Below are 25273 nucleotides of genomic sequence, written 5' to 3'. Positions count from 1 at the left end.
GTTTACACACTCAGAAGACAGTGGGTGACAGTGTGTGAGTCTTTGCAGTCAAAGACTCAAACAAACATAGTCATGTCTCACACAGTCACTCACCAACACACACTGGAGTCTGGACTCAACACACACCTCTGCTGAGCAGAAGATACAGACACACACACAGGAAACAGGAACTTTTTATTGGGGTGACAGAGTTCCAAAAAGTAGGGAAGTTGACGAAAATAAGATTTACGTGAATAAGTTAGTATGTGTGAGTTACATAATATGGATGACTTAGCGTGACCTGTAAGAGTCTAACCTGATCAGCTGACTGCCTCTCACCTCTACCTAGCGGAGGTAAGGGAGGTCATGTGACCTGGAGGTCAGGAAGTTGTCTAGCGGGTTTTGTGTGGACGATCAGGAAGTCATTCTTTGTCCCCAAGGCACGAGTAACAACCTATTTTTTTTTTTTTTTTACCTGTTGTCCCTGGTAACCAACTCTCAACGTCCCCTTTTTTGAATGCCACCAAGTCAGACAGATGTATTGGTTGTCTCGATGGTGACTGACAACAGCAGTGTGATTTTTGCTGGTTTGGTTTCATAGATAACAGGATGGGTATCTGTCAGACCTGTTGCTATGACTACGTCCTTTAGAGTGGCGTGAGAAGGTGGCATCACTGTGACCTCATAATGGAGACAAGCCAATGAGGAACCAGACCAGATCAACCAGGAGACGCACTGCCATGACAACGTGAACCTCTCTTTGATATCTCTGATTGGTTGCCAAGACGCTGCCTCGATACCAAGAGACCTCCTACAAAAAGGTTGTGTGTGTGTGTGTATTCCAGTAGTATGTAGCCTCGCAGGATTACAGGATTTATTCCTTGTTTGTCCTGGAAACCTAATAGGTTCCTTAAACACTCTTGGGACGCATTCAAAACAAAACTAAGCCACAGGAATCATTATGTTGTTTATGCCAGAACAAAACACACTTTTATACCACATGCAGACAAACATCTCTGCTCCCAGAGGGCAGACACACACACCCACCCACACACACACACCCACATACACATACACACTCACACATGCACCATGCTTCTCTTGTGTAACATTGACAAAGAAGTATCATTGATTGTAAATAATTCAACTGATTCTCAGACATCCATCTCAGCGGTCCAAAAGTGAGGGTCAGTGAGTTTGTGTCTGTTTGTCTTTGCATGTGCCCTCTGTGTGGGTGTGTATGCGTGTTACTGAGTGTGTATTTGTATGTGTGTGTAACCGTGTGTGTGGTTGTATTTATGTGTATGTGTGAGTGTGTGAAGTTGTGGGTGTATTTGTATGTTCAGGCATGCCTGTGTGTGTGTTTTTGTGTGCATGTGTGTGTATGGTAAGTGTATGTGTATGTGTGTGCGCGTCTGGGTTGGGATGGCGAACTCTGGGCAATGCTGGCTGATCTCCAAGCACCTTCCGTGACAGAGACAGACAGGGTGTGTGGGAGGGTGGGAGGGAGGGAGGGAGGGAGGAGGGTGAGGGGGAAGGGTGAGGGGAGCGAGGAGGGTGAGGGAAGGGAGGAGGGAGGTGGGGAGTATCTTCCTCCGGCATAATCTGTTTCTCTAAGACCTCAGCCTGGCTGGTTCATGCCCATGCCAACCCTGGCACAGACAGATCTTAGCAGGGGAGAGAGACACTCTCCAAGGTGTTTTCCTCCAGAGAAACACAGACCCACAGCTGTTATTGTTGACATTTTGTCCATGAACACAGGAAATAGCTAGAACTGCAAGACAGAGAGAGATAGGTAAAGAGAGAGAGAGAGAGAGACAGAGAGAGAGAGAGAGAGGAAGAGAGAGGAAGAGGAAGAATTAGAGACAAAAGAGAGGGAGAGAGAGACTGAGAAAGCATGGGCACATAAATGTGTGTGCATGTGACTCCACTCAGAGTGCAGGAAGGAGACAGCTGGGTTGTGTGTGTGTGTGTCTGGGGGGGGGGGGGGGTGTTTGTGTCTGGGCCTGGGCCTGGGGGGGTGGAACTGGGCCAGGGTCAGCTGGGTTTGACTCCACAGATATTTTCCTCTCTCACACCAGGTTGATATCAGGAACTACGAAAAGTTGCCGACAATAAAAACGACATGGCATCTAGATAATGAGTCGAGCTAGCCTCCAGTGTCTGTGTTTGCATGACCGTAAAGGAACAGCAGAGGAACACGATACCCACAACCATTGTTTGTTATGGGTGTGTACTTTTGTGCGTGTGTGTGTGTGTGAGTGTGTGTGTGTGTGAGTGTGTGCCTGTGTTTCAACCTCTAGAGCAGAAGCTGTGAAATTCAGATGGCTGAGCGGTTAGGGGAACAGGCTAGTAATCTGAAGGTTGCCAGTTTGATTCCGGGCCGTGCCAAATGACGTTGTGTCCTTGGGCAAGGCGCTTCACCCTACTTGCCTCGGGGGGAGTCCCTGTACTTCTTGTAAGTCGCTCTGGATAAGAGCGTCTGCTAAATGACTCAATGTAATTGTAATTATTGGGTACATTGATGTTATCTGAAAAGATTCTGTTCACTGGGACTGCAGATATAGGACTACTTAGATCTAGATTATACCTGTCTGTATCCAAGAAAACTGCCTCTTCAGCCATTAAGATTCAGCCTTTTGTTCACAACGGTGTCCTCTCTCACACACACAGACACACACAACCGCACACACACACAAAGATATATGCACGCATACACGGCATAGAAAGAACTTGAGCAGTCAATACCAAAACACCTAGTGATTGCCAGGTCCAACTGATTGTAATGGAAATTGTGGGCTAGAACAGGAAATGTGGATTCACCTGTATAAGTTAGCACAACAATACAACGGAAGATCAATAAAAGACCACACACACACACAAAAGAGAGAGAGAGGAAAGTAAAGTCAAAGGGGAAGAGTGTGCGAAAGTGAGAAGGGGAGGAGATTAGAAACCTCCAATTGCGCTCATAATCAACCCCCAAAAAACACACTTGTAATGCTCCCAAATGACCCATCTGGCATGCAAGGTGGTTCCAGTCAGACACTCCCTCAGAACAGACCCATGATGCACCTGGGCACAGGAAGCTTGGCTCCTGTGTCGCAGCCCTCCTGTGTCATGAGGCTTCAGGTGTCAGAGATCAGCCAGCATGCACCCACGCTTAGGACCAGGGGTAACTATGGAGACGAGAACCCTACACTCTTTATTGTGAGATGTGGTCCAGCTGCTCTGGATTACTGAAAGAGAGAGAGAGAGAGACATAGAGACACAGAGAGAGAGAGAGACATAGAGACACACACAGAGAGAGAGAGAGAGAGAGAGAGAGAGAGAGAGAGAGAGAGAGAGAGAGAGAGAGAGAGAGAGAGAGAGAGAGAGAGAGAGAGAGGAGGTTGTATCACACTGCATGTGAAATCTTTACCCTCCTGTACCCCATCACTGCGAGTCCCACCCCCCCACCACCACCTGTCTATATCAGAGTGAAACAGTATCTCATGGCGTTCTTTAACCTGTCAGAAATCTCTGTCTCTCTAATGAAAAGAGACAGAGATTTGTGGCTGGTTATGGTTATGACACACTCTACCATTACCTAGACCTTCTGTACAGTACTGAGGGTTAGGGTGGACTGTCCCTTTAAATCCACTGACATCACAGTCAGGGGCATTGTTACCAAGGGTTACTAGGGGTAGCCAGGGGAGGCTGGAGGTTACCAGGAGACACCAGGGAAGAGTTGAGAGGAGAAGGGTAAGGGTTCCTAGAATGGTCAGATGTCCCTGTAATCTGGGATAACCTCCCATAGTCCCACACTCATCGTGACAGAATTATGAGATAGGATTATTATTATGCATGTATCATACATATATATACATATATACAACAGCAACCATCTGTATGCTTCATCCCCTTCACTCTGTGAGCTCAGCTCTTTATATTGATCTGCCATTTATACACATGAACACACATGTACACACACACCCATGTGCACACACACACACCCACCCATGTAGACAGACACACACATACACACACTCGCACACAGCGAGCTTGTGTTTGCGTGCTCCCCATCCCAGCACCACCTGATGTGATGTGATGAGATCCGTGGAGGCCGTGAAAGGCTGTGTGTGTCCACACAGACGTGAGGGGCAGCAGGGGCAGAGCAGCGGAGAGGGGTCGCGTCATCACCCTTCCCCGAAAAAGGGATGACCGAGAGGGAGGGATTTGATGCACTCATAATCCCGGAGTGAGCAGCAGGCCTGTGGATTGTACACACACACACGCGCACACACACAGATATGCACACACACTCACACACACGCACAGACATGCACACGCACACGCACACACATATACATACAGAACGTGATGAATCCCAACATAACAGTGCATGGTTTTAGTATTAGACATGCAGACGTAAACATGCCTGGCTGCAGCTCAGAGCAGCACAGAGGGGGCCCATGTAAACAGTTGAACATGGATTCCCCCGCTACTCAGCGGAGAGCAGGGCGTTTCCCCGGGTTCAGAAGGGCACAGTCCACATCCTCTCCTTCACTGGATGTTTCAAACCCCTCCTCACTGTATACAACCTCCAAGGCATGGAACGTACGTTTTCTATGAATCTGATTAGCTCATTATAGACAGCCATGAATCCTCAGATGTTGTACTCTATTTTCTGCATGTAAAGAATGTTTGTCACTTTGATTAATCCAACTGAGTAATATACATATACATAGATGGATCTGTAGGTTGCTACAATGCTTCATATTCATGCCTTTGTGGCTGCCAAATCAGCCCATCAAAATCTGTTATGTTTGTAGATGGATGAGGAAGATGAAGAGGAGAAGGAGGTGCAGAGGACGAAAGGAGAAGGAGAGGAGGAGGACTAAATGAGGAGGAGGAGAGGAGGAGCAGAGGGAATAGAGAACAACAGAAAGGAGGAGGAGGAGAGGAGGAAAGAAGGAGGAAAGGAAGAGGAGGAATACATGAAATGTAAAAGGGAGAGAAGGATGAGAAGCTGGATCATTCCAGATTGTGTTGTAGAGGGTGTCACACAGACCAGCCGGCTGTTCACCAAACAGCTGTGAGTGTGTGTGTGAGCGTGTGTGTGTATGTGTGTGAGCGTGCGTGCGTGCATGTGGGTGTTTGAGTGTGTGTGTGTGTGTGTGTGTGCGTGAGTGCTCTCAACTTCTGGGTTTAGAAAGTTGTTCAGACTCATACACTGATGTCCTTTGTCTGAAAAACAATCCACTTCAATATATCACATGACATACACACCCTGTGACAGAACAAGACAATTATCCTCCGTGAAATAGCATCACGTCTTGGACCTCTTCATCAGGACACACACACACAAACACATATAACACACACATATTTATACATATACACATGAACACAGATACACGCATAGCCACACAAGCAAACAAACTCACATATTCATACAAACACACCCACCTACACACACATAAACATATGCCCACACACCCGGGCAAACAAACACATTCTCATTGCAGACATGTACATACACAAGCACTGTTTTTATTTTAGAGGTTCTTTAAGTCAAAGCCAACAACGCCAACCCTGACAACGTGATTGGAAATCCCCCAGAGACAGAGAAGCAAGCTTTTGAAATGTTGACTTTTTATGTAACATAAGAGTTTGGGTTTGGCAACATTTGTCACAACAAAGCTTTTTTTGTGTGTGGAATAGATGCATCTACAGTTTAGATGTGTGTGTACATAAATAAACACCACACACACGCACAAACAGGGACAATGACACTCTCTGACCTACATCTAGCTGTATTGACTGGCAGAACCAACGTACACGTACACTTCGACCTACACTTTCAGGAGCAACGTAGGTCCTTAAGCGCTGATTAAACAAGCTTGTAAGCTAAGCAAACAATGCTGGATGTACGCAAAACAATGCTTTTGAGAGTAAAATGAGTAGGGTAACACTATCAATCAAAGCAGGCCTAACGTATCATTTCTCATATTGCTCAAATGTTCTACTTTGTGTCCTATATGGCTGAATTAAATGGCTGAGAATTAGATTTAGCCTACGCTTTTCCTATTTCAAAAACCGTAGTGTATGGTAACATCTGAAAATAAGTGACTCAGGCGTTTTTTCATGCGAGGTTGAATACACGCAATTCAATGTGTCCCCGACTCCCGACCGAAGAGACTGGAGACAGCTTTTCAACCGCCATTGGTTAAAAGTAGGTCAACTCGCTAATATTCACGTGACCGACTTTCCTCCCGGCGTCTCTTTACTCGGCGCTTCTTCCCGTACGCTAAAAACCACTGTGTGAGAGCGTCACAGACTTCATAAATGATGACTGGACGCAATAAACCCAATATAGAACAGGCATTGCACAACGTTTGAGACGTACAGCGCCAAATTACTGTTTAATTCTACGTTTGTTATACCTCAAATATAAGCACAAGGACTAGACTGCACGCACTAATGCATAGGCGCACTTGTTACGAATTCCACAAGGTGAACGAGTCCTATATTATTTTGCCTAATTGGTTTCAAGGTTAACAAGTGGTTACTAATCAATGAACATCATTAATCGCAATTTGCGTTTAAAATAATATCAAATCGCGTTTGAAATAATCAAAGTTAAACTAAGGGAGTCCGGGATTCTGAGGCACTTGATCTCTGTTGACTCTCCTCTCAGGGTGAGTTTGGCCAACGGTTTGACGTCAGTAGCCAAAGACTTTGCACATGGGACAAGCCGTCCCACTAGCTTCAGGCTCCACCTCAGCTCTGCAGCAAGCAACAGCTCTCTGGTGTCTTTAGCTGCTGGAGACGTTGAGCAAAGATTGTCTCCTTTCGTTTATGCACGGATATCCATTCCTTGGGTTTCCCAAATCAAGGTTGGATCGAGACTTTAAAGGGATTTTGACGGTTCGATTCACATTTTTCGACGATTTGGATTAAAGGTTTTTCAGCGTTCTCGCTCCAGACCCATGGAGAAAATGTCCAGACCGCTGTCTGTTAACCCAACTTTCCGTCCGTCGACCCATGGCGTGCTGAAGTCCCTGCTCGAGAACCCTATGAAACTACCCTTTCAACAAGATGAAGGTAAAAGTAAACAAGCCAAGGATCGTGTTCGACTGTGTATCCCACCAGCTTGACCTGTTCTCGCTCTGTTTGTAGCATAACATACAGGGAAAACGTATAGGCTACGGCTACACGCTGGGTCTGGATGGCTGTGCTCAATCCTTAATGCGCCAGTCAAGGATGTAGAGTTTATAAGTGCATCATTATTTTCCGTAAGTCCTATAATGAGTGTTTCTGCCCACTGTGTGGCGCTTCCATCAGAATAGGGGACTACTTCGGACATCAGCACTATCTTTGTGGGATAAAATTTGTATACAGCCTTCCTCAAGTCTATATCCGAAGTCCATCACACACACACGGTCTGTCATCATAAAATAAGTCATATATGTGTGTAGATAAGGCTTATCGCGTCACGCTAGAAGGTTGAATGGGTATTTCGATGCAGCGTTTGCAGGGTCAGAGAAATGCAATCACCTGTGGTTTAGGAGGAAGAGGCTGCGCGCGGAGACTGCGTTTTCCACAGTGGTCCACAGAGGGGGCTGGTTCCCGCCACAGCCCCCCAGGACCCACAATTACATTTACTAATAATGTAACAATGTAATGTCATTTTCCCCCCAAAGCGACACAGGGGCTCTTGACCAAGTACAGATCCTTCCTTTTTCATGGTGGTTCTTCTCAATGGCTCTCAGGCCAGGAAAGCTAACTTTAGACACGGTCTGGACATCAGTGGCAGAGAGCTGACATAAGCATCATTCACTGACTAAGACAAGAAAGACAACCAAAGATGGAGACTGGTGGAAGCTACGACTCAAACAATAACATGCATGTGGGATGAACTTCCTCAGCACCTATGTCAGCTGGAAGCGTGAGCTCCTCATTGGACAACCGTGCTGATGTTGGTGAAGGTGACAGGGTGAGGGTGATGGGGTGAGGGTGATGGGGTGAGGGTGATGGGGTGACCGGATGAAGGTGACAGACAGAGGGTGACTGGGTGTTAGGGTGATAGGTGACAGGATGAGGGTGATAGGTGACAGGGTGACCGAGAGAGGGTGATAGGGTGACAGGGTGACAGTATGAAGGTGACAGGGTAACATGGTGTCATGATGGCTGACAGCTGTGCTCCTCTCAGCTTTCCTCCTGGAGAGCAGTGGCTCTTCAGAACACGCAGCAGGGAGATCACGTGTCACTCCTACCAGACGCCACGCTTTAACCCCCCTGTTCTCCTCCCCAGCAGGGGCGTATGGTAAAGACAAGGAGAAGGAGAAGAAGCTGGAGGATGAGGGCTCGGCCGCCCACCCTCCCCAGTCAGCCTTCCTGGGCCCCACTCTGTGGGATAAGACGCTGCCCTACGACGTGGACAACTTCCAGCTGGAGTACATGGATCTGCAGGAGTTCCTGTCTGAGAACGGCATCCCCGCCAGCTCCATCGAAAGCGATCAGGGAGCGTCCCCGGCCCCCCAGCCCCCCGCCCTCTCGGCCTTCACCTCCACCCCCGTCCTGACCTCTGTGGTGGACCTGAGCAGCAGAACCTGCACCTCCACCACGCCCTCCCAGACCCTGCTGCACAACCCTGCCAGAACAGGTACACACACACACACACACACAGACACACACAGGCACTCAGTGTTTGAGAGGGTGATTGAGAAGGTGGAACCTCAGTGGGAGGGGCTGATGCTATGCTGGTGACTGAACAGGTTAGACTAGAGCAGACTGAAAGAGAGAGAGAGAGAGGTCAAAGGAGTCAAGCGAGAGAGAGAGAGGAAAGAGAGAGAGAGAGAGAGAAAGAGAGAGAAGGTGAGAGGATGAAGATAGAGAGTTGAGAAAATGCTGTTGAAAAAAACACTGTCATATAGTACGCACACAAGATATCTCTCTCTCTCTGCATGTAGCAGGGGATGGAGAGGAGAGATGGCGTGGTGTGACAGAGCGGCACCTTAAGACTGGCTGGCAGGTTGCCATGGTTTCACCGTGGCGATGGAGGAGGAGAAATATATGGTAGCTGTAATTATGGCTCTGACCCTGGAAACACCCAGCCGGTACACGCTCTGTCACTCTGCAGAACAGGCTGGGTTTAAGAATCTGACAGGCTGGTTACAGGCTGGTTCTTAGTTGCCTCCTGGATGCTTCCAGGCTGGTTCCATGGTGATGTGGGATCTGGAAGCCAGGATATGGAGGTGTGGCTAGATGACTCCTGCAGTAACAGAGGTGTTTTTTCACGTTTTTGCTTTTATCCATTCTCTCAGCTGGGTACTCAGTGGTAGGAATGTGACTGCTGATCAGATTTTCGCAGGTTTAAGTTTCCCCTTGTATGTCCCTTTCAATTAAAATAATTAATTTTCATTAAATAATTCATTGTTATAAACAAAGTAGAGACAGATAAACGTTTCATAAATGCTACTATTATAAACACACCTTATGGAGTACACTATGTAACAGTTTATAACCTTCCCTAGTTGTGCTTTACTATCACTAGAGACTAAATGTTAGTCCTCACCATATCTATTGCCCAGGATACATCTTTACCTGTGTGGATGACAAGTTAGTCAGGTAGACCTGACTGTTTGGCTGTCATTGCATTTCTACACACACACACACACACACACACACACACACACGCACACACACACACACACACACACACACACACACACACACACCTGGTCAAACACAGGCAGGTCTGGAGGGAACACACAATCAGGGCAGGAGAGATTGGCGTGTGCACGTGAAGGGGTCCATGTGTGTGTGTGTGTTTTGTTTGGGATAGTTTGGCTGGTGTTCCCTTCCTGATAAGCTCTCTACCTCTCTCACGTGTGGCCCCATCCTCCTCTCCAGCAGGGCCATGTGATCTACACATGCTGTAGCCGTGTGCCTTCCCTCTCTGCCCCCACCCCCCTCCCCATTCTCATCCTCTCCCTCTCTCCTCGCTGCCGCTAACATGGGCTTGTCACGCTACGAGCTCCGCTCTCTGTCCCTCCTTTTTTTCTCTAAGCCCCTCCTTCTCCCTCTCTTTCCCTCCCCCTCTCTCTCTCTCTCTCTCTCTCTCTCTCTCTCTCTCTCTCTGACTCTCTCTCTGACCCTCTCTCTCTCTCTCTCTCTCTCTCTCTCTCTCTCTGACTCTATATCTCTCTCTCAGAGCCAGAGTGCTGGCTCAAGCACAGACCGTTCTCTGTGGACATCACATGTCTTAGGCTTCCTCTCCTGTCACGTGCATGCTATGTTCTAACCTAGCTTAGCATGTGTGCACAGGCACGCACACACACACACTAACAGAAGCTGTGAAGTTAGCAGAGAAGGTATTGTTGTGTTTACAGCAGCTGAGGGTGGCTGTGCCTCTAGTGCACTGCAGACAGGGGTTCATGGTGTGTGAGTGTTTATGTATGCACGCAGTACTGCATTAGGCATACTTGAAGTCTATTTCTGAAATCTCATATTTGTTCTGGATGTTGTTGACTAACCAGCAACACGATCACAATGCAGTGCGTGTATGGTCGTGTGTCCCTGGAGTTCTAACTGAGAATGGGAAATGAGGAGGGTTGAGGTTCTGATAGAGATGAAGAGACCAGGTACCAGGTACCAGTTCTGTGATTTCACAGTCAGGTACCAGGTCTGTGATGTCACAGTCAGGTACAAGGTCTGTGATGTCACAGTCAGGTACCAAGTCTATGATGTCACAGTTAGGTGCGAGGTCTGTGATGTCACAGTCAGGTACACGGTCTATGATGTCACAGTTAGGTGCGAGGTCTGTGATGTCACAGTCAGGTACAAGGTCTGTGATGTTTAGAGGATCTATATCTGGGACTTAGGGTTGGTTATGTGATAGATTGAATAAACTTAACTCACACTTAACTCTCACTTACTTTATATATTATGATATTATTTTACTATTTTAAACCCTTATATCCTCATCTTCATATTTTTTATAACTCCCTGTATCTTGTATCTCGTATATTTTTATATTTTCTATATTTAATTGTACTCTGAGTGCTGTTCTGTACCCTACTGCTGTTGCAAACTGCAATTTCCCCACTGCGGGACAAATAAAGGATTATCTTATCTCATCTTAGATTGTGTGTGTATGTGTGTGTGTGTGTGTGTGTGCGTGTCCTCTCTCTCCCGGGATACATCCTTGTCCTGTTGTGTCCTGGTTTGGACTCCACATCCAAGTTATTGGCTATAAGATGTTCCAAACCTTATCTCTTCTGCTCTCAACACACACACCATCGAACACATGGATGGGTCAAATGTAGTCCTTGACTCTAAGCCCCCCCCTGCCCTGTAACTCATAGTGATCACTCCTTGCCCTTTTGCTCTCACTGCTGTCTAGCTTGGGGTATGTTGTTATATACACATGTTGATCTAATCTGGGCTGACAGCTTGTGTCCCATTTAACCCCATAAGGAGCTTAGAGTCTATCTTGGTAATAAGCTAACGGTGTGTGTGTGTGTGTGTTTTGGTTGGCTTGTTTAATTACCCTTGTGAGGACCCTTGCGCTAAAACTTTAAGTGTTTTATTCTAGGACGGTTTAGGAAGGTTAGGGGTGGAATTAGTTTTAGGGTTAGAATTACACTAAGTGTTAAGGTTAGGGATTGCACAATTTTGAATCGGAGTGAATTGTCTGTACTTGCCAAAATGGTTAAACATACTTGTGTGTACATGAGTGTGTGTTGGTATGACCCGAAGGTAGGTGTAGTAGATAGAAGATGTACCAGCAGGTGTCCCAGGAAGACCTCTGAACTCGGTAGTCGTGAGGGTGGTGGCTGAAAATAGAAATGTGCCTGGATTTGTGTACTTGCGTAATAGAATTTTCGTTTTTCAGTACAAGAATTGTGAGTTGGATCTTCTAAGTTTAATTTGTGTCGGTGGCCTCGTCAATGCTTGTCCCCAGAGGCCAGAGAGAAGCAGGGACTGTGTGGGGACAGCTGCCAGTCGGTCGTTGTTGTAACTTGTTGTCTTGTCTGTGGTTGTTGCGCTGGTTGTCTGTGCGGTTGTTGTCTGTGCGGTTGTTGTCTGTGCGGCTGTTGTCTGTGCGGCTGTTGTCTGTGCGGCTGTTGTCGGTGCGGCTGTTGTCTGTGCGGCTGTTGTCTGTGCGGCTGTTGTCTGTGCGGCTGTTGTCGGTGCCGCTGTTGTCGGTGCCGCTGTTGTCTGTGCGGCTGTTGTGTGTGCGGCTGTGGTCGTTGTTGTTGTTACTGTCGATGTTGTTGTTGATGCTGCTGATTAAATTAACTGTCCAACAAGGCCCTTCAGTTCAACAGGCTAACATAACCCAGGCCCAGGTCCAGAGACAGACTCCAGCTCGTGACCTCTGTGGGGTATCATAATCCATCTGAGGTTGCGCAGTACAGATTAGCTGCGCAGTACAGATTAGTTGCCTGCAAGGTTGCATGTTCACATGCCCAGGCTATTCAATAAGCAGGCCTGGCCCTAACCCCTCAGTCACTTCCACTCCATCCAACTGTCCCAATCAACTCAACTGACTAACCCACTGATAACACCACTCCAGTATGTGTATGTTTGTGTGTGCGTGTGTGAGTGTGCGTGTGTGTAAGTACATTCACTATGAAATAGCGTCCCTTGGTGGAGGAAATAAACAACTACCTCTGTTTTGCTTTGTAGACACGTGGAGACTGTTAGATAGTTGCATTCACATGACGTGGTTCCACAACAAACCTAATTACATCTGACTCTTTTGATATGGGATGTGTTGGAGAGATATGGAGGAGGGAGCATGTGAAGCTGTCATGACCTCGTGATCATCTAGCTCCCTCTGGGGTCTTTAGCCTGATTAGAGTCTCTGAAGAGCACAGGCCCTGTCCTCTCTCTTCCTCTCCTTTTTCCTCCTCTCCTCCCCACTCTTCTTCTCTCCTCCTCTCCTTTCGATCCTGAAGCTACAGACCCTCCCCGCCCCAGTCAGCGGCTAACCTCTCTCCTTCCTCCTCCCCTCCCCAGTCCTGCCCTCCACTGCCAGGGACACCCCCAGCCCCATCGACCCAGACTCGATCCAGGTTCCCGTGGGTTACGTGCCCGACCCGGCCGACCTGGCGCTGTCCAGCGTCCCCGGCCAGGAGATGTTCGACCCCAGGAAACGCAAGTTCTCCGCTGAAGAGCTCAAGCCCCAGCCCATGATCAAAAAGGCCCGCAAGGTCTTCATCCCGGAGGACCTCAAGGTATGGAACAAACTCACCCACATGGGGGTGGGGCTTAAGAATGAGACCTGCATGGCTGGAATAACAACACATGGTTATAGATAAGGCGTTTGTTTGTTGTTTAAGCTTGATTCGGATACCTTACGTTCCTGCGCTTGTGGGTCTGTTACGAGGATCACTGTTATGATCTCTTTACATTTGACTCATTTAGCTGATGTTTGTATCTCAAGCGTCATGCGCATTGTGCAAACAGAAAGTGCAGCAGAAGGCCAAGGATCAGTTCCATGGGTCACATGGGCTAAATAAAATGGCGTCCCTCCGTCCTCCCTTCTGTTCTCTGTTCTCTGTCTCGGAATGGTTACATAATCCGTGGGAGGTCGACGGAACAGGATGTGTTGGAAATAGCGGGGGCGGCACTGGCACGCAGCCAGCGAACCCAAACCCGGCTGCCTATTTCCTCCCAGCCTCACAGAAACACACCTGAATATGCATGAGGACACGAGCACGGTGTTAAAGAAGAAGAAGAGTGTTCTGATCGATGGTGTTCTATATTCAGTGAGCAGGCTGCTCTTCCTGCCTGCAGACAGGCTAGTGGAGCGGAGGCTGGCGTGCATATTCGTGGCGTGTGTCTGGTGTTGTTTCAACTGCCCTTACACCCAAACCTTTCTCCTTCTCTTTCTTTTTGCCTTTCTGGTTGTGGGTGCGCCTACGTGTGTGTGTTTGTGTGTGTGTGTGTGTGCGTGTGAGCAGGACGATAGGTACTGGGCCCGGCGCAGGAAGAACAACGTTGCGGCCAAGCGGTCACGTGACGCGCGGCGCCTGAAGGAGAACCAGATCGCCATCCGAGCCGGCTTCCTGGAGAAGGAGAACACGGCTCTGAAGATGGAGGTGGCCGACCTGCGTAAGGAGCTGGGCCGCTGCAAGAACACTCTGGCCAAATATGAGGCCAGACACGGGCCCCTGTAAACACCCACTCCTCCTCCACACAGGACCCAGTGAATACCAGCTTCTGCCCTGCCCAACACAAGCCCTGCCCTGCCCCCTACTGCCCTGGCCAACATGGGCCCCAGTGAATACCCCCGCCTCCTCCCTTTTCCTTCTCCCCCCCCTCCATGATTGTACACCCCCCCATGCTTGTGTCCTCCACACCCCAGAGTGAAGGACAGTGTGTGTCTCCCTTTTGGTGGCACTCCCCCCCTGCCCCTAATCCCCCCCCCCCCCACCTACCCTTGAACACAACTCCTTATCATTTTGCTTCTGTGATTCTCTTTATTCAGTTGTCATTGTCAGATGGCATCACTTCCTCTATTTCTCTCCTCTTCCTGTTTGTCAACCAAGTACATGCTTGTAGATGGACACACACACTTTCAACTTCCTGGAGGAGAATCGAATCCACCAATCAACCCATCCCCCTGACCTCAGGCCCTGCCCCATCTTTTCAAAGCTTGTTCCTATTGGAAGAGATTCCATAGAGTGTCACTTGCTGTCGTCTCCTACCCTTTTGATGTCTCTTCAGAACTGAGAACTATCGCTCCCTGTCCTCCTCCTCCTCCCTCCATCCCTCCTTCTTCGTGTGTTTTGGAGTGGTTCCTCTAAGAACCTCGCCCCTGCCGTCTCTTTTTAAAGTTCTGGATGTGTTAGCCTACCTGTAGGATGCCGTTCTCTGCACTCTCCCCACAAGAGGTCTGCAACCGTGTTCTGAGGGGTCTGCGTATCGTCTGTTAATTCAAATGGTTCTTTTATTGACGTGTATATTATTGTGTTTCCGTTCTTATTTTTGGTGTCTGTTCCTCCCTAAATGCTCACCAGCTGTTTGCTAACTTTTTGGAGCTTCTTTGATGTCAATATTTGCTTATGAGCACTTACCCTCTGTCTCTGTCTCTCTCTCTCTCTCTCTCTCTGTTTCTCCCCATCTATCTGGTCAACCTGGGAATAACTCTGACTCACTCATAAACTGGTGCTGTTAAACATGTCCCTGACCTTGAGCAACAATGCTGTCTGGTTGTAGATGTAACTAAGCTTAAATAGATGTTCCTGTGGAACACACTACCTGTCCCAAACCTGCCATACTCTGCATCCTCAACTCCTGCCAGGTAGCCCTAAGACCTGCCCCTCCAGGAGAGAAGGAGAATAGAGGGACTAGGGGGGACAGGGGGGAGAAGCGGGGAGTGAGGGGGGTGAGACAGGGGGGAGTGAGGGGGGTGAGATAAGGGGGACAGGGGGGAGTGAGGGGGGTGAGACAGGGGGACAGGGGGACAGGGGGGGGTGAGGGGGGTGAGACAGGGGGGAGTGAGGGGGGAGACGGGGGCTGAGACAGGGGGGACAGGGGGGAGTGAGGGGGGAGACGGGGGCTGAGACAGGGGGGACAGGGGGGAGTGAGGGACAGGATGGGTGTTCCTTAACATTTGAACCCTCTAACCACGCGTCTCACACACACACTGTCTGGTACAATACCTCCCCCCCCCCCACACACACACACTGTCTTCTTCTCTTCTGTCCTTCCCTTCTCATCACACTCTTCTTCATTCCTTCTCCCCTCATGACCTCTTTCTCTCTTTCTCTTGACCTGTATTTATCAACCTTTAAACTTTCAAATTGAAGATTTTTATTTTGAAATATTCTGTTGTTAATTGTTGTTGTTACTACTACTGCAACTACTATTATTGTTGTTTTTGATCTTATCATTATTATGATTATTATAATATTATTACTCTATTATTATTATATTGTTATTATCACCCCCTTTGTCATTTGTAGCTTTTCAGCATGATCACTTTCCGAAGACAAATCTCTAGATTAATTGCAAATCGTTTACTTTATTTTTACTTTGACAAAAAAAGTGATTCATTTGTCTTTTTTTCTTCTTGCCTCCCAGCCCCCCCCCCCCTCCCCCCCTTTTAGCGTGTTCAGGCTTCCATGGTTACCATGACTGGATCTCTGGTTCACATGCTGTGTATTTTTACGGACGGATTGTTACCATCCTAGTTACCATCCAGTGTTTTTCTCAACATAGTGTACATTCATAGGGCATGTCTGCAGAAGGCTTGTTGCAAGGCATGCTCGTCTGTATCGTGGGAAGTTTAAAGATCTGGTCGTATGCATCCGTACTGACACAGAAGTTGAACTTTTCTCAACTTTGTTTATCTGTATGTATTTCAGAGTCAAACCGACCCATGTATAGGGATTGTATTGAAACCGCATGCAGTCCGTAAAAATGTGTGAACCAGCTGTTAGACATTGATACAGTTTTGCAGTACACAGTACATACATATGTAGGTATCTCTGTAGCCATTTTTGTTTGTTTGTTGTTCCTTTGTCTAATGATAGCTATATGAATGTAAAATATGTTGAAGAAAACATAGGATGGCGTTGTTCCAAAATGTAGTTCACCCAATCAGTGTTTCCTACAGACCAAAATATTCCCCTCAGAGACACTATATTGGTTATGATGATAAGAGATATGTTTATAATACAAATATATTGTATACGTTCTTCTTTTTGTACAGTACTTTCCTATACATTACTGACTATGTTCGTAAAAGAAAAAGACAAAAAAGACACTGCAGATACAGAATATTATTAAAGAAATACAAAGTATATTACTAAAAGATGCCCAGTATAACAGTTTGTTTCTGTGGCACCTGCAGGGTTATGTTGTTACCGTGAAGGGGTGTGGCCAACAGGTACAGGTGAGAGCCACAGCAGAAAGAATGTACCCAACTGATCACTGATCGGCCAATCGGATCCAGCCACCTGTAGTTCCACCCCCTGCCATTAGGCGTCACTGTAGATATGCTCATAGACGTATATATTTACATGATGGAAGACGCAGGTGTGCCCTCAGAAATGACTCATTTCCACAAGCCTCAGATTTCTTCACGTGAAAGGTGTTTGTCTGAAGTGTCAGACGAAGGTCTTACATTAAGCTTTTCCTTGCCGTCTCACGCAAAGATTATATTAAAACAGAATAAAGAGTAGTTTGCAAACACCTCCCCCACACACAGCGGCATGTACACCTCCTAACATATTATGCGTCCCACTACCTCGCACACACCCCAGAACACCACCGATCCCAAACCCAGTGCCTTGAACACGGACTTCAAATCAGTCTGTCAACAACTTCACGTCAACACAACACACGGCTATAGGCCCAGCTTCTTCGAAAGCCTCATATAAACACCCAACTCGCAACGAATGACTACTACGATTCTAATTTGTTATTTTATTGTTTATTTCCTAATCGTGAAAAACACACTGCAGGTAACATGTTAATCATCATACTCATGGCAACGGCAACAGGAAACGTGAGCGACAGGAAACAGGATGTCAGAGTGTTGGTATGTGACGGAGTGGAGGAAGATTCTCCTCCATGTGATGCAGGCTGAGGCCCCTGTTCCTGTCTCAGGCGTTTGTATCGTCTAATAAAGTCTTTATCTCATATTCTCCGCATGTCTCTACTTATTTTTTCTGGTAGAATCTTAGTTGTGCTTGTATTGAGTACACACATTGTTAATCTAGAGGAGGATATTTACAAGAGGAATACTGGCTTTATGATAGCAAAATGAGTAAATGCATATGATTGATTGAAACTTAGAAAAAAAACTTTTGGGAGTTACGGTTTATGAACATCAAAAGAAAATAAAAAGAGCGATTCCTGAGCTGACGTGTTCAACATGGAAAGTTAAAAGCATGCCCACATACACACCAATCAAACAAACTCTTGGAGGACGCCCAGTCACTATATGTACAAATAACCAAGCATGACACACGTGAGAGTAAAAGCAGTTTTTAATAACAGGTTAGAAAGAGCCTATGTATGGTGGTGTGTAAGGAGGGTTACATTGCACAGCACCATCCAAGCCAATGGAATCACCAAGAAGCAGATCTGCCTTAGACAAGGCCAACACAGTGCCCACTGCATGGTCTGAAAACAACATGTTACAAACATTACAAAAACATTACAGTGGTCAAGAGATCAATACGTTTTTATACTCATCACATTTCTCATCAAAATCCCTCATGTGGACAGTGGAAGTCTGCTACTCCACAAAACGCAAAAGAGGGGAAGCTAATAACGTTTCTTCAGACTGTAGGAGGCATCACACTGGGAAAGATTGGCTAGCTTGTTAGAGATGTGCGCAGGGCGATGGATGCTAGTTGAAGAAGATGGGTCTGGCTCGACTCAGAGGGATGAAGAGAAACCCAGTTGCACACGTCATGCTGGTCTATCACAACGACGCACAGACATGTGACCATGAACCCCAAACCCCTTACGACACACTGAACTCCTTTCCTGTCTGTTCATTCCCCCCCCCCCCTCCACCCCTGACCCAAAACCCCACCCTTTCCCTGCCCAATCCCTCACTCCCCCACCCATACCCTCGTACACACTGAAATCTGTACACTGCAGCACCCCCAGCTCATTGCAACACAGCTATGTGCAAGAGTAGTCTCAAAGGATGAATAAAAAATAATAACAGATAAGAATCATCTTTCCAGAAAGACCCTGACCCTGACCCCCCCCCTCCTGCTGGTACTACCATCAGCCCAAGAGGCTGTACCCCCAAGTATGAGGAGTCCCTCGAAGCAGGGAGAAGTCATTATAAGTGCTTGGTTCATGAACCACCTCCGTTACAGTCCCTTGCGTACATTTTGAAGTCAAACGTGGTCATCTTAATACCTCCCCCACACGTTACAAAGTCCCCAATTACACTGGCCTCGACACCAGGCTCCACCTAGACACACACACACACCCAAACATACACCCAAATACACACACACACGTGATGATATTCATGCACGCTCATCCACCGTCTGAGGACATGAAGGTCCAGAGGATTTCCCCTTATTCACAGCAGTGTAAATATCCCGCTTTCATTGTTTGTATGGTATGTATCCATAATATAACAACCAATCTCAGAAATGTAAGACTGCAATACAGACGTTAATACCAGACAACAGCTTGTCTGGACGTGGGACATTAACTTCAAATGTTGAAACCTCAATAACACAATCGATGAGTCACTGTTCACTACTATGACGTTGTCTATGGAATGTGAGGTTCTCTCAGTGGTACAACAGACAGACACCCATAACGGCTGTCACGCTTAGTAACAAACAGAGATGAAGTATACAACCACAAATAACTGTAACCACCTTGTTTTTCAGGGGGCGGTTATGATCATTATCATGTTTTTGTTTCTTAATAGAATAAAAGCGGTACAAAACTCAGACACAAAGTTGTCTCGGATGAAGGGGTGTGCGTCGTTAGGGAAACTGTTCCTTACATCGAAAACAGTAAACAATACATGGTCATCGTGGTAAACTTGATCTGAGAGCACAGAGAGGCCCGAAGGGAAAGGAGCAGCCGACATGGGTGGGTGACTACCACCTGGGTCCATTACAACTATCAGACAACCTAAGGTGCACTGGATTTTGTTCACCCGCTACAAAACACGTGTGATAGTCTCCAAATGTCTGGAGGTATATGGAATGCACCCTAAAACTGTCGGTTTTCATGTGCTTGATATACTGCATGTCCTCTTTCAACCTCAGGTCTGCCAACAGACCTCCCCTCCCTTTCCTGGGGAAAGGGGGGTGCACGTAGGCTGACTCCACCCCCTTTTCCCACCCCCCACTCCTGCTGTGAGGGGATTCAGGACACACCTCTCCCCCTCCTTCTCCTCCTCCTCTTCCTCAGGCTTCTTGAATGGCGTCCACGTCGCTCGCCGTCTTGTACAAATACTTCCAGATGGCATAGTAGTGCACGGTGGCCGCCAAGGCCACGAACACGTGCCAGATGGCATGGGCGAAGGGGATGACGCCATCCGACTTGAAGAAGACCACGCCCAGGCAGTAGATAAGGCCCCCGAACGCCAGCTCCACAAGACCCTCCGTGTTGCTCTGAGAGAGGGAGGAGAGGAAGAGAGGTTAGCAGGGAGGGTGGATGGAGAGGAGGGGGAGAGAGAAGGTGGAGGAGGAGAAGAGGAGAGCTTAGAAACCAAGATGACTTGAGGTTAGAATTCAAGAACCAAGTTGGAAGAGGAGGAGAGGGAGAAGAGGGAGAGGCGGAGACAGAAACGAGGAGATCACTGAACACTCCAGAACAGCATAATGCAGCAGAACCTACAGGCTGTATTAGCACATCCCCGCCACCAGAGGTCAGCACAGACGGCACCGCAGGGGGCAGCACAGACTGCACAGCACGCATATGTTTACAAACTACAGTCTAATGTATTTACACCTATGCCAGATATAAGTATATGATGTGCATCTATATGTGTGTGTGCTACTGTGCTGTAGAGAGAAAGAGAGAGACGTAGGAAGAGAGAGAGAGGTAGGAAGAGAGAGAGAGGTGTAGGAAGAGAGAGAAAGGTAGGAAGAGAGAGAGAGAGGTAGGAAGAGAGAGAGAGAGGTAGGAAGAGAGAGAGAGAGAGGTAGGAAGAGAGAGAGAGAGAGGTAGGAAGAGAGAGAGAGGTAGGAAGAGAGAGAGAGAGGTAGGAAGAGAGAGAGAGAGGTAGGAAGAGAGAGAGAGAGGTAGGAAGAGAGAGAGAGAGAGAGAGAGAGAGAGAGAGAGAGAGAGAGAGAGAGAGAGGTAGGAAGAGAGACCAAACAGAGAACTTTACCATAGATGTGATGACCAGTGCCGGGAAGAAACCCATGGTGAGGTAGAAGGCCAGCTCCACTAGCTTATACCTGCGACACACACACACAAAGTTACTGCATCCATTCACATTTTCAGCTACCTTGCAGTTATGGATTAGCTGACAATAAATAGCCTTGTTCATCTCAAAAGTCTAATAATGTATCAGTTCTCTTCAAGATCCCATGACATGCTGTTTTTGAATGCTTTTATATAGGGCTTAGTGGTCCTTTAATACTGTATCTGAAGTCTCTTTCCTGAAATTCAGCCTTGGTGCAGAATTACAGGCACTACGAGCAGTCCTATAATGAGCTTTCCTCAGGACGCGCTGTTTCTGTGTCTGTAGCTTTAAATGCTGTGAGCAAAAAAGAGGCGGGGCTAACTGTCATGCTTCGGTCATTTGCAAGCCATGATGTCTCGAGGGAAAACCAATGTTGCGCTCGCACAGTAGCAGCTCGTTTTTTCCATTGGTGGGCCAAATTCTCTGTGCGGGCAAAGCAGAGAAAGGGGAGGTAACCTTCCCTATTGTGACATCACAACAGGGGATTTTCAAAACCGAGCGTTTGACCTATCATTTTCTCAAAGGCGGAGAAGAATACACAGGGCTTGGTTTACACCTATTGAAATTTCTTGCCACCAGGGGACCAAAGGCAGGCTTGGGGAACTCATATTAATGTTAAATAACCTCCTAAAGTGAAGTTGTCATGTCATGGGATCTTTAAGAAACAGATGTTGGGGTGTAAACTGCTGCAATATAAAACATTGGTGTCATTAACCTTCCCTCAAAGTGGAGGAACATCTGGGTGTTTTAAGTCTGCAGACTACAACATGAACTCAATGAGAACACAGTCGATGTGAGGAGTCTTACATGGTTAAATACCCAGACCTTTCTCCGAGAAAAGATAGCTTTGCTTCTAGAATATATCGACATTACTTCGAGAACATAGACCGTACTTCTAGAATCCATATATCTTAGTTCTAGAATCCATATATCTTAGTTCTAGAATCCATAGAGCTTACTTCTCATGGTAGTAGAATACATAGACAGTCCCAGCCACAGCCATGAGCCACACGAACCAGCGCATGTGAGCGGCCACAGGGCCCAGCTCTCGAAGGTTCAACCTGGGGGAGGACAGGAGGTGAGGGAGGGGGTGGAGGAGGGAGAGGGGTGGAGGAAGGAGAGGGGTGGAGGAGGGAGAGGGGTGGAGGAGGGAGAGGGGTGGAGGAAGGCGGGAGGTGTGTGTGTGTGTGTGTGTGTGTGTGGGGGGGGGTTCAAGTTTATTTTCCATTTGCATCAGGTACAAGTACAGGTACATTGGAATTGTGATATTGGTGTGTGCGCGTGTGAGAGAGGGTCTTACCATGGTGTGTAGGAGGCAGCAATGAAGAAGTAGATGACCACTCTGTCACACATGTGGAAACAGTGCTCCATCGACCTAAAACACACACACACACACACACACACTTCCTTCACTGGCACAGACCACCACTTCCTGTACAAGCTGTTGTGAAAAATATGTCTGCCCAAGACTATCACTAGCTAGGTGTTATGACAGATCTGGCTCCCCTGGTCTAACTCGAGGCAGGTGATGGATCTGGCTCCCCTGGTCTAACTCGAGGCAGCTGATGGATCTGGCTCCCCTGGTCTAACTCGAGGCAGGTGATGGATCTGGCTCCCCTGGTCTAACTCGAGACAGATGATGGATCTGGCTCCACTGGTCTAACTCGAGGCAGGTGATGGATCTGGCTCCACTGGTCTAACTCGAGGCAGGTGATGGATCTGGCTCCCCTGGTCTAACTCGAGGCAGGCGATGGATCTGGCTCCCCTGGTCTAACTCGAGACAGGTGATGGATCTGGCTCCCCTGGTCTAACTCGAGGCAGGTGATGGATCTGGCTCCACTGGTCTAACTCGAGGCAGGTGATGGATCTGGCTCCCCTAGTCTAACTCGAGGCAGGTAATGGATCTGGCTCCCCTGGTCTAACTCGAGGCAGGTGATGGATCTGGCTCCCCTGGTCTAACTCGAGACAGATGATGGATCTTGCGTCCCTGGTCTCTCACCTCATGTGGCTCTTCTTCCAGGTGATGATGTGAAACCCTGTGGAGACCAGGAAGAGCGCTGACAGACCCATGCCATACACCAGGGCAGTGATCTTCTCCCAGCGGTCGTCGGACAGGCGGTGGAGCAACGCCATGCCCACGAAGGCTGGTACAATGAGGAGCTGAGGGAGGGAGATCCATAGACGGTGTGATTAAAGTGAGTAGGAGAAGCACAAACGACATCTTATTCATATTAAATCGTCATCAATAATCACTGAATGTCGTTACATGTTGGAGACTACAGCCTTCTAGCAAACGTTCGATGTTACTCTAGCAGACTGACTCACCGCATGAGTGTAGCAGTTTGCAGCGTGCTCATAGCGGGTGGGCTGATAGCGGCAGTTAGCAGAGGCCCGACGGTTCATAAACCTGTTATAAAACAAGGAAAACAAACCTGTTAAGACATGTAAAAATATGTAATGAACAGGAACCCGTTACAACTCATGTCAAACATGACACGCATTAAACCATTAACACATCAGCCTTGTAGGCAACGTTGTTATTTTGACTGCTAGACTGTCCAACGGTGTGTTTAGCGTGTTTTGGTCATGGTTTTTTGACTACCTGTAGACATCTACGACTACTAGTTCAGTAATTCCATATGTACGAGCCACCTCATAAAAGGCGACAATAGCGCAGATAACGTATTTCAGACGTCTGTCACTGCATTTTCCGATGTCTACAGTACTTCTCCTTTCAACCCTGTTTTTTGGATGAACAGGAAACGGTTCTGTGCGCTGTCACTGACAGTACATGCTTCGATTCATATTCTGACTATCATCAATTGCTGCTTTTAACATAAATAAATTAAGGTCTAAAACAAACAGTAAGGATAGCTATAACGTTAGCCAGCGAAGGTACAGATTAAAAACAAAAAACATTTTATCCAACATGGGTATTAGAAGGGTTTGCCAGTGGGATATTTCATAGATTATCTTCCAATACAACAGCTAGCCAGCTAGCTGATGTATTGGCTAGCTTGATGACAGAGTCAGGCAGTACTAGTCTCTTCGCAACAACGCAACATGTCAACTGGCAGACAGCCACGTTAGTTAGATAAAAAAAAACTTGCCTTTGGAAACTGTTCATTCTCTTCATTTTAGTGCCGGACATGTCTTTCCGCTAAGTTTCCAAACAAGAAAAAAAAAATAACCAAATAACCGAGCCAGCAAGCAAAATATCAAAGAAAGCGGCTTTGGTTTACTGTGTCATCCACTAAACTAGCAAGCTGCATCAGACCACTGTTAGCGATATTTTCTCTCCCCCAAAAATGACCGACATAACGCTATTTTAGTCTTTTCCTTATCATTGTGCCGTAAATAAGGACAATCATAAAATTGCCAAATCAAATCATTTCATGAAGCAACAGCAGCAGCGCTTCCATCAGATCCTCCCCAGCCAGCAGCACCCCCAGGAACCTCTCACACAGTAGAAAAATGGAGCTAGCATGCTAGCTAAAAAACTGAGAGGAGGCGACGGCAAAATATGTTGATTGATAGACATTTTCACCAATGAAAAGTCTTAAAAAGTTGGCTACGTTCCCATCGGTCCAATCAATGCTCAGTTTGCCATTGTCTGTTCATTTGTGTACTACGTGTGTAGTGACGCTGAGAGTTAAATTGAAATATTTACTACCAAATTATGTAGGTGGTAATCCATCAACTGGACAAGGCTACAACGTTGCTTTCCATTTCAGTCTAACAGGACATATCATTAGCTGCTCTCAAATGACATTCAAACCATATCAACTGTCCTTTGTTTAGGTTTTGTCTTCATCGGTGTGATCCGTTGGCAACTGTAAGTACAAAGTCTATATGGCATTTCTTTGAATAGACTATACAAATAGCCCACTCATTGAACAACAGACGTTATCAACTCAAAAATTTAAACAATGTAAAGGTCAATAAACTCTTGATAAACCATCTGGCGTTCCATGATGAATCAGGCAGTCTTTTCATTATCAAAACATCACAAATAACCTATTCTATAAACTCTTTGTTATGTTCAGAGATGGCAAAAGTACACACATCCTTCACTCAAGTAGATGTAGCCTACACATACTCGTGTGGAAGTTCAAAGACTTGAAAAGTTGAAGTGCTGACTACATATACTTAAGTCAAAAGTATTTGAAAATATTTTGTAAACCTTTCGAAACTTGTTTTTCACAAACAGTGAAAGGAGAGGAGAGGAGGAGAGGGGAGAGAACAGAGAGGCGTAAAACAGTAGATTAAAGCAGAGCAGACCACAATAGAGTATAGTAGTTTTTTTGTTTTTTGTCACCCCACAAATATTTTTTACAAGACGACACAAAAAAGTTTTACGTTTTTTCTAATATTTCTTTTTTA

The 25273-nt window shown here is 46.9% G+C and overlaps 2 protein-coding genes across 3 annotated transcripts; one reads left to right on the top strand and one right to left on the bottom strand.

Annotated features, from left to right (window-relative positions):
* Positions 1-6706: 6706 nt before the first annotated feature.
* Positions 6707-14918, top strand: hlfa (HLF transcription factor, PAR bZIP family member a). 2 transcript variants are annotated; one of them, XM_047038727.1, is made up of 4 exons: positions 6707-7065; positions 8279-8626; positions 12991-13208; positions 13938-14918. In XM_047038727.1, exons 1-4 carry the CDS (start codon positions 6951-6953, stop codon positions 14151-14153), a joined length of 897 nt encoding a protein of 298 aa, XP_046894683.1. In that variant the 5' UTR covers positions 6707-6950; the 3' UTR covers positions 14154-14918. The 2 variants fall into 2 exon arrangements, with proteins under 2 accessions (XP_046894683.1, XP_046894682.1); XM_047038726.1 differs by having other exon boundaries at positions 8276-8626.
* A 1418-nt stretch (positions 14919-16336) lies between these two features.
* Positions 16337-24391, bottom strand: mmd (monocyte to macrophage differentiation-associated). Its single transcript, XM_047038157.1, has 7 exons — positions 24001-24391; positions 23216-23297; positions 22890-23050; positions 22191-22265; positions 21850-21951; positions 20813-20882; positions 16337-20090 (listed from the first exon to the last, which is right to left on the bottom strand). Exons 1-7 carry the CDS (start codon positions 24039-24041, stop codon positions 19884-19886), a joined length of 738 nt encoding a protein of 245 aa, XP_046894113.1. The 5' UTR covers positions 24042-24391; the 3' UTR covers positions 16337-19883.
* Positions 24392-25273: the final 882 nt, after the last annotated feature.

Source organism: Hypomesus transpacificus, chromosome 17 (genome assembly GCF_021917145.1).
Source record: "Hypomesus transpacificus isolate Combined female chromosome 17, fHypTra1, whole genome shotgun sequence".
NCBI lineage: Eukaryota > Metazoa > Chordata > Actinopteri > Osmeriformes > Osmeridae > Hypomesus > Hypomesus transpacificus.
The sequence above is the reverse complement of the archived record's forward strand: the minus strand, read 5'-3'. Positions and strand labels throughout refer to the sequence as shown.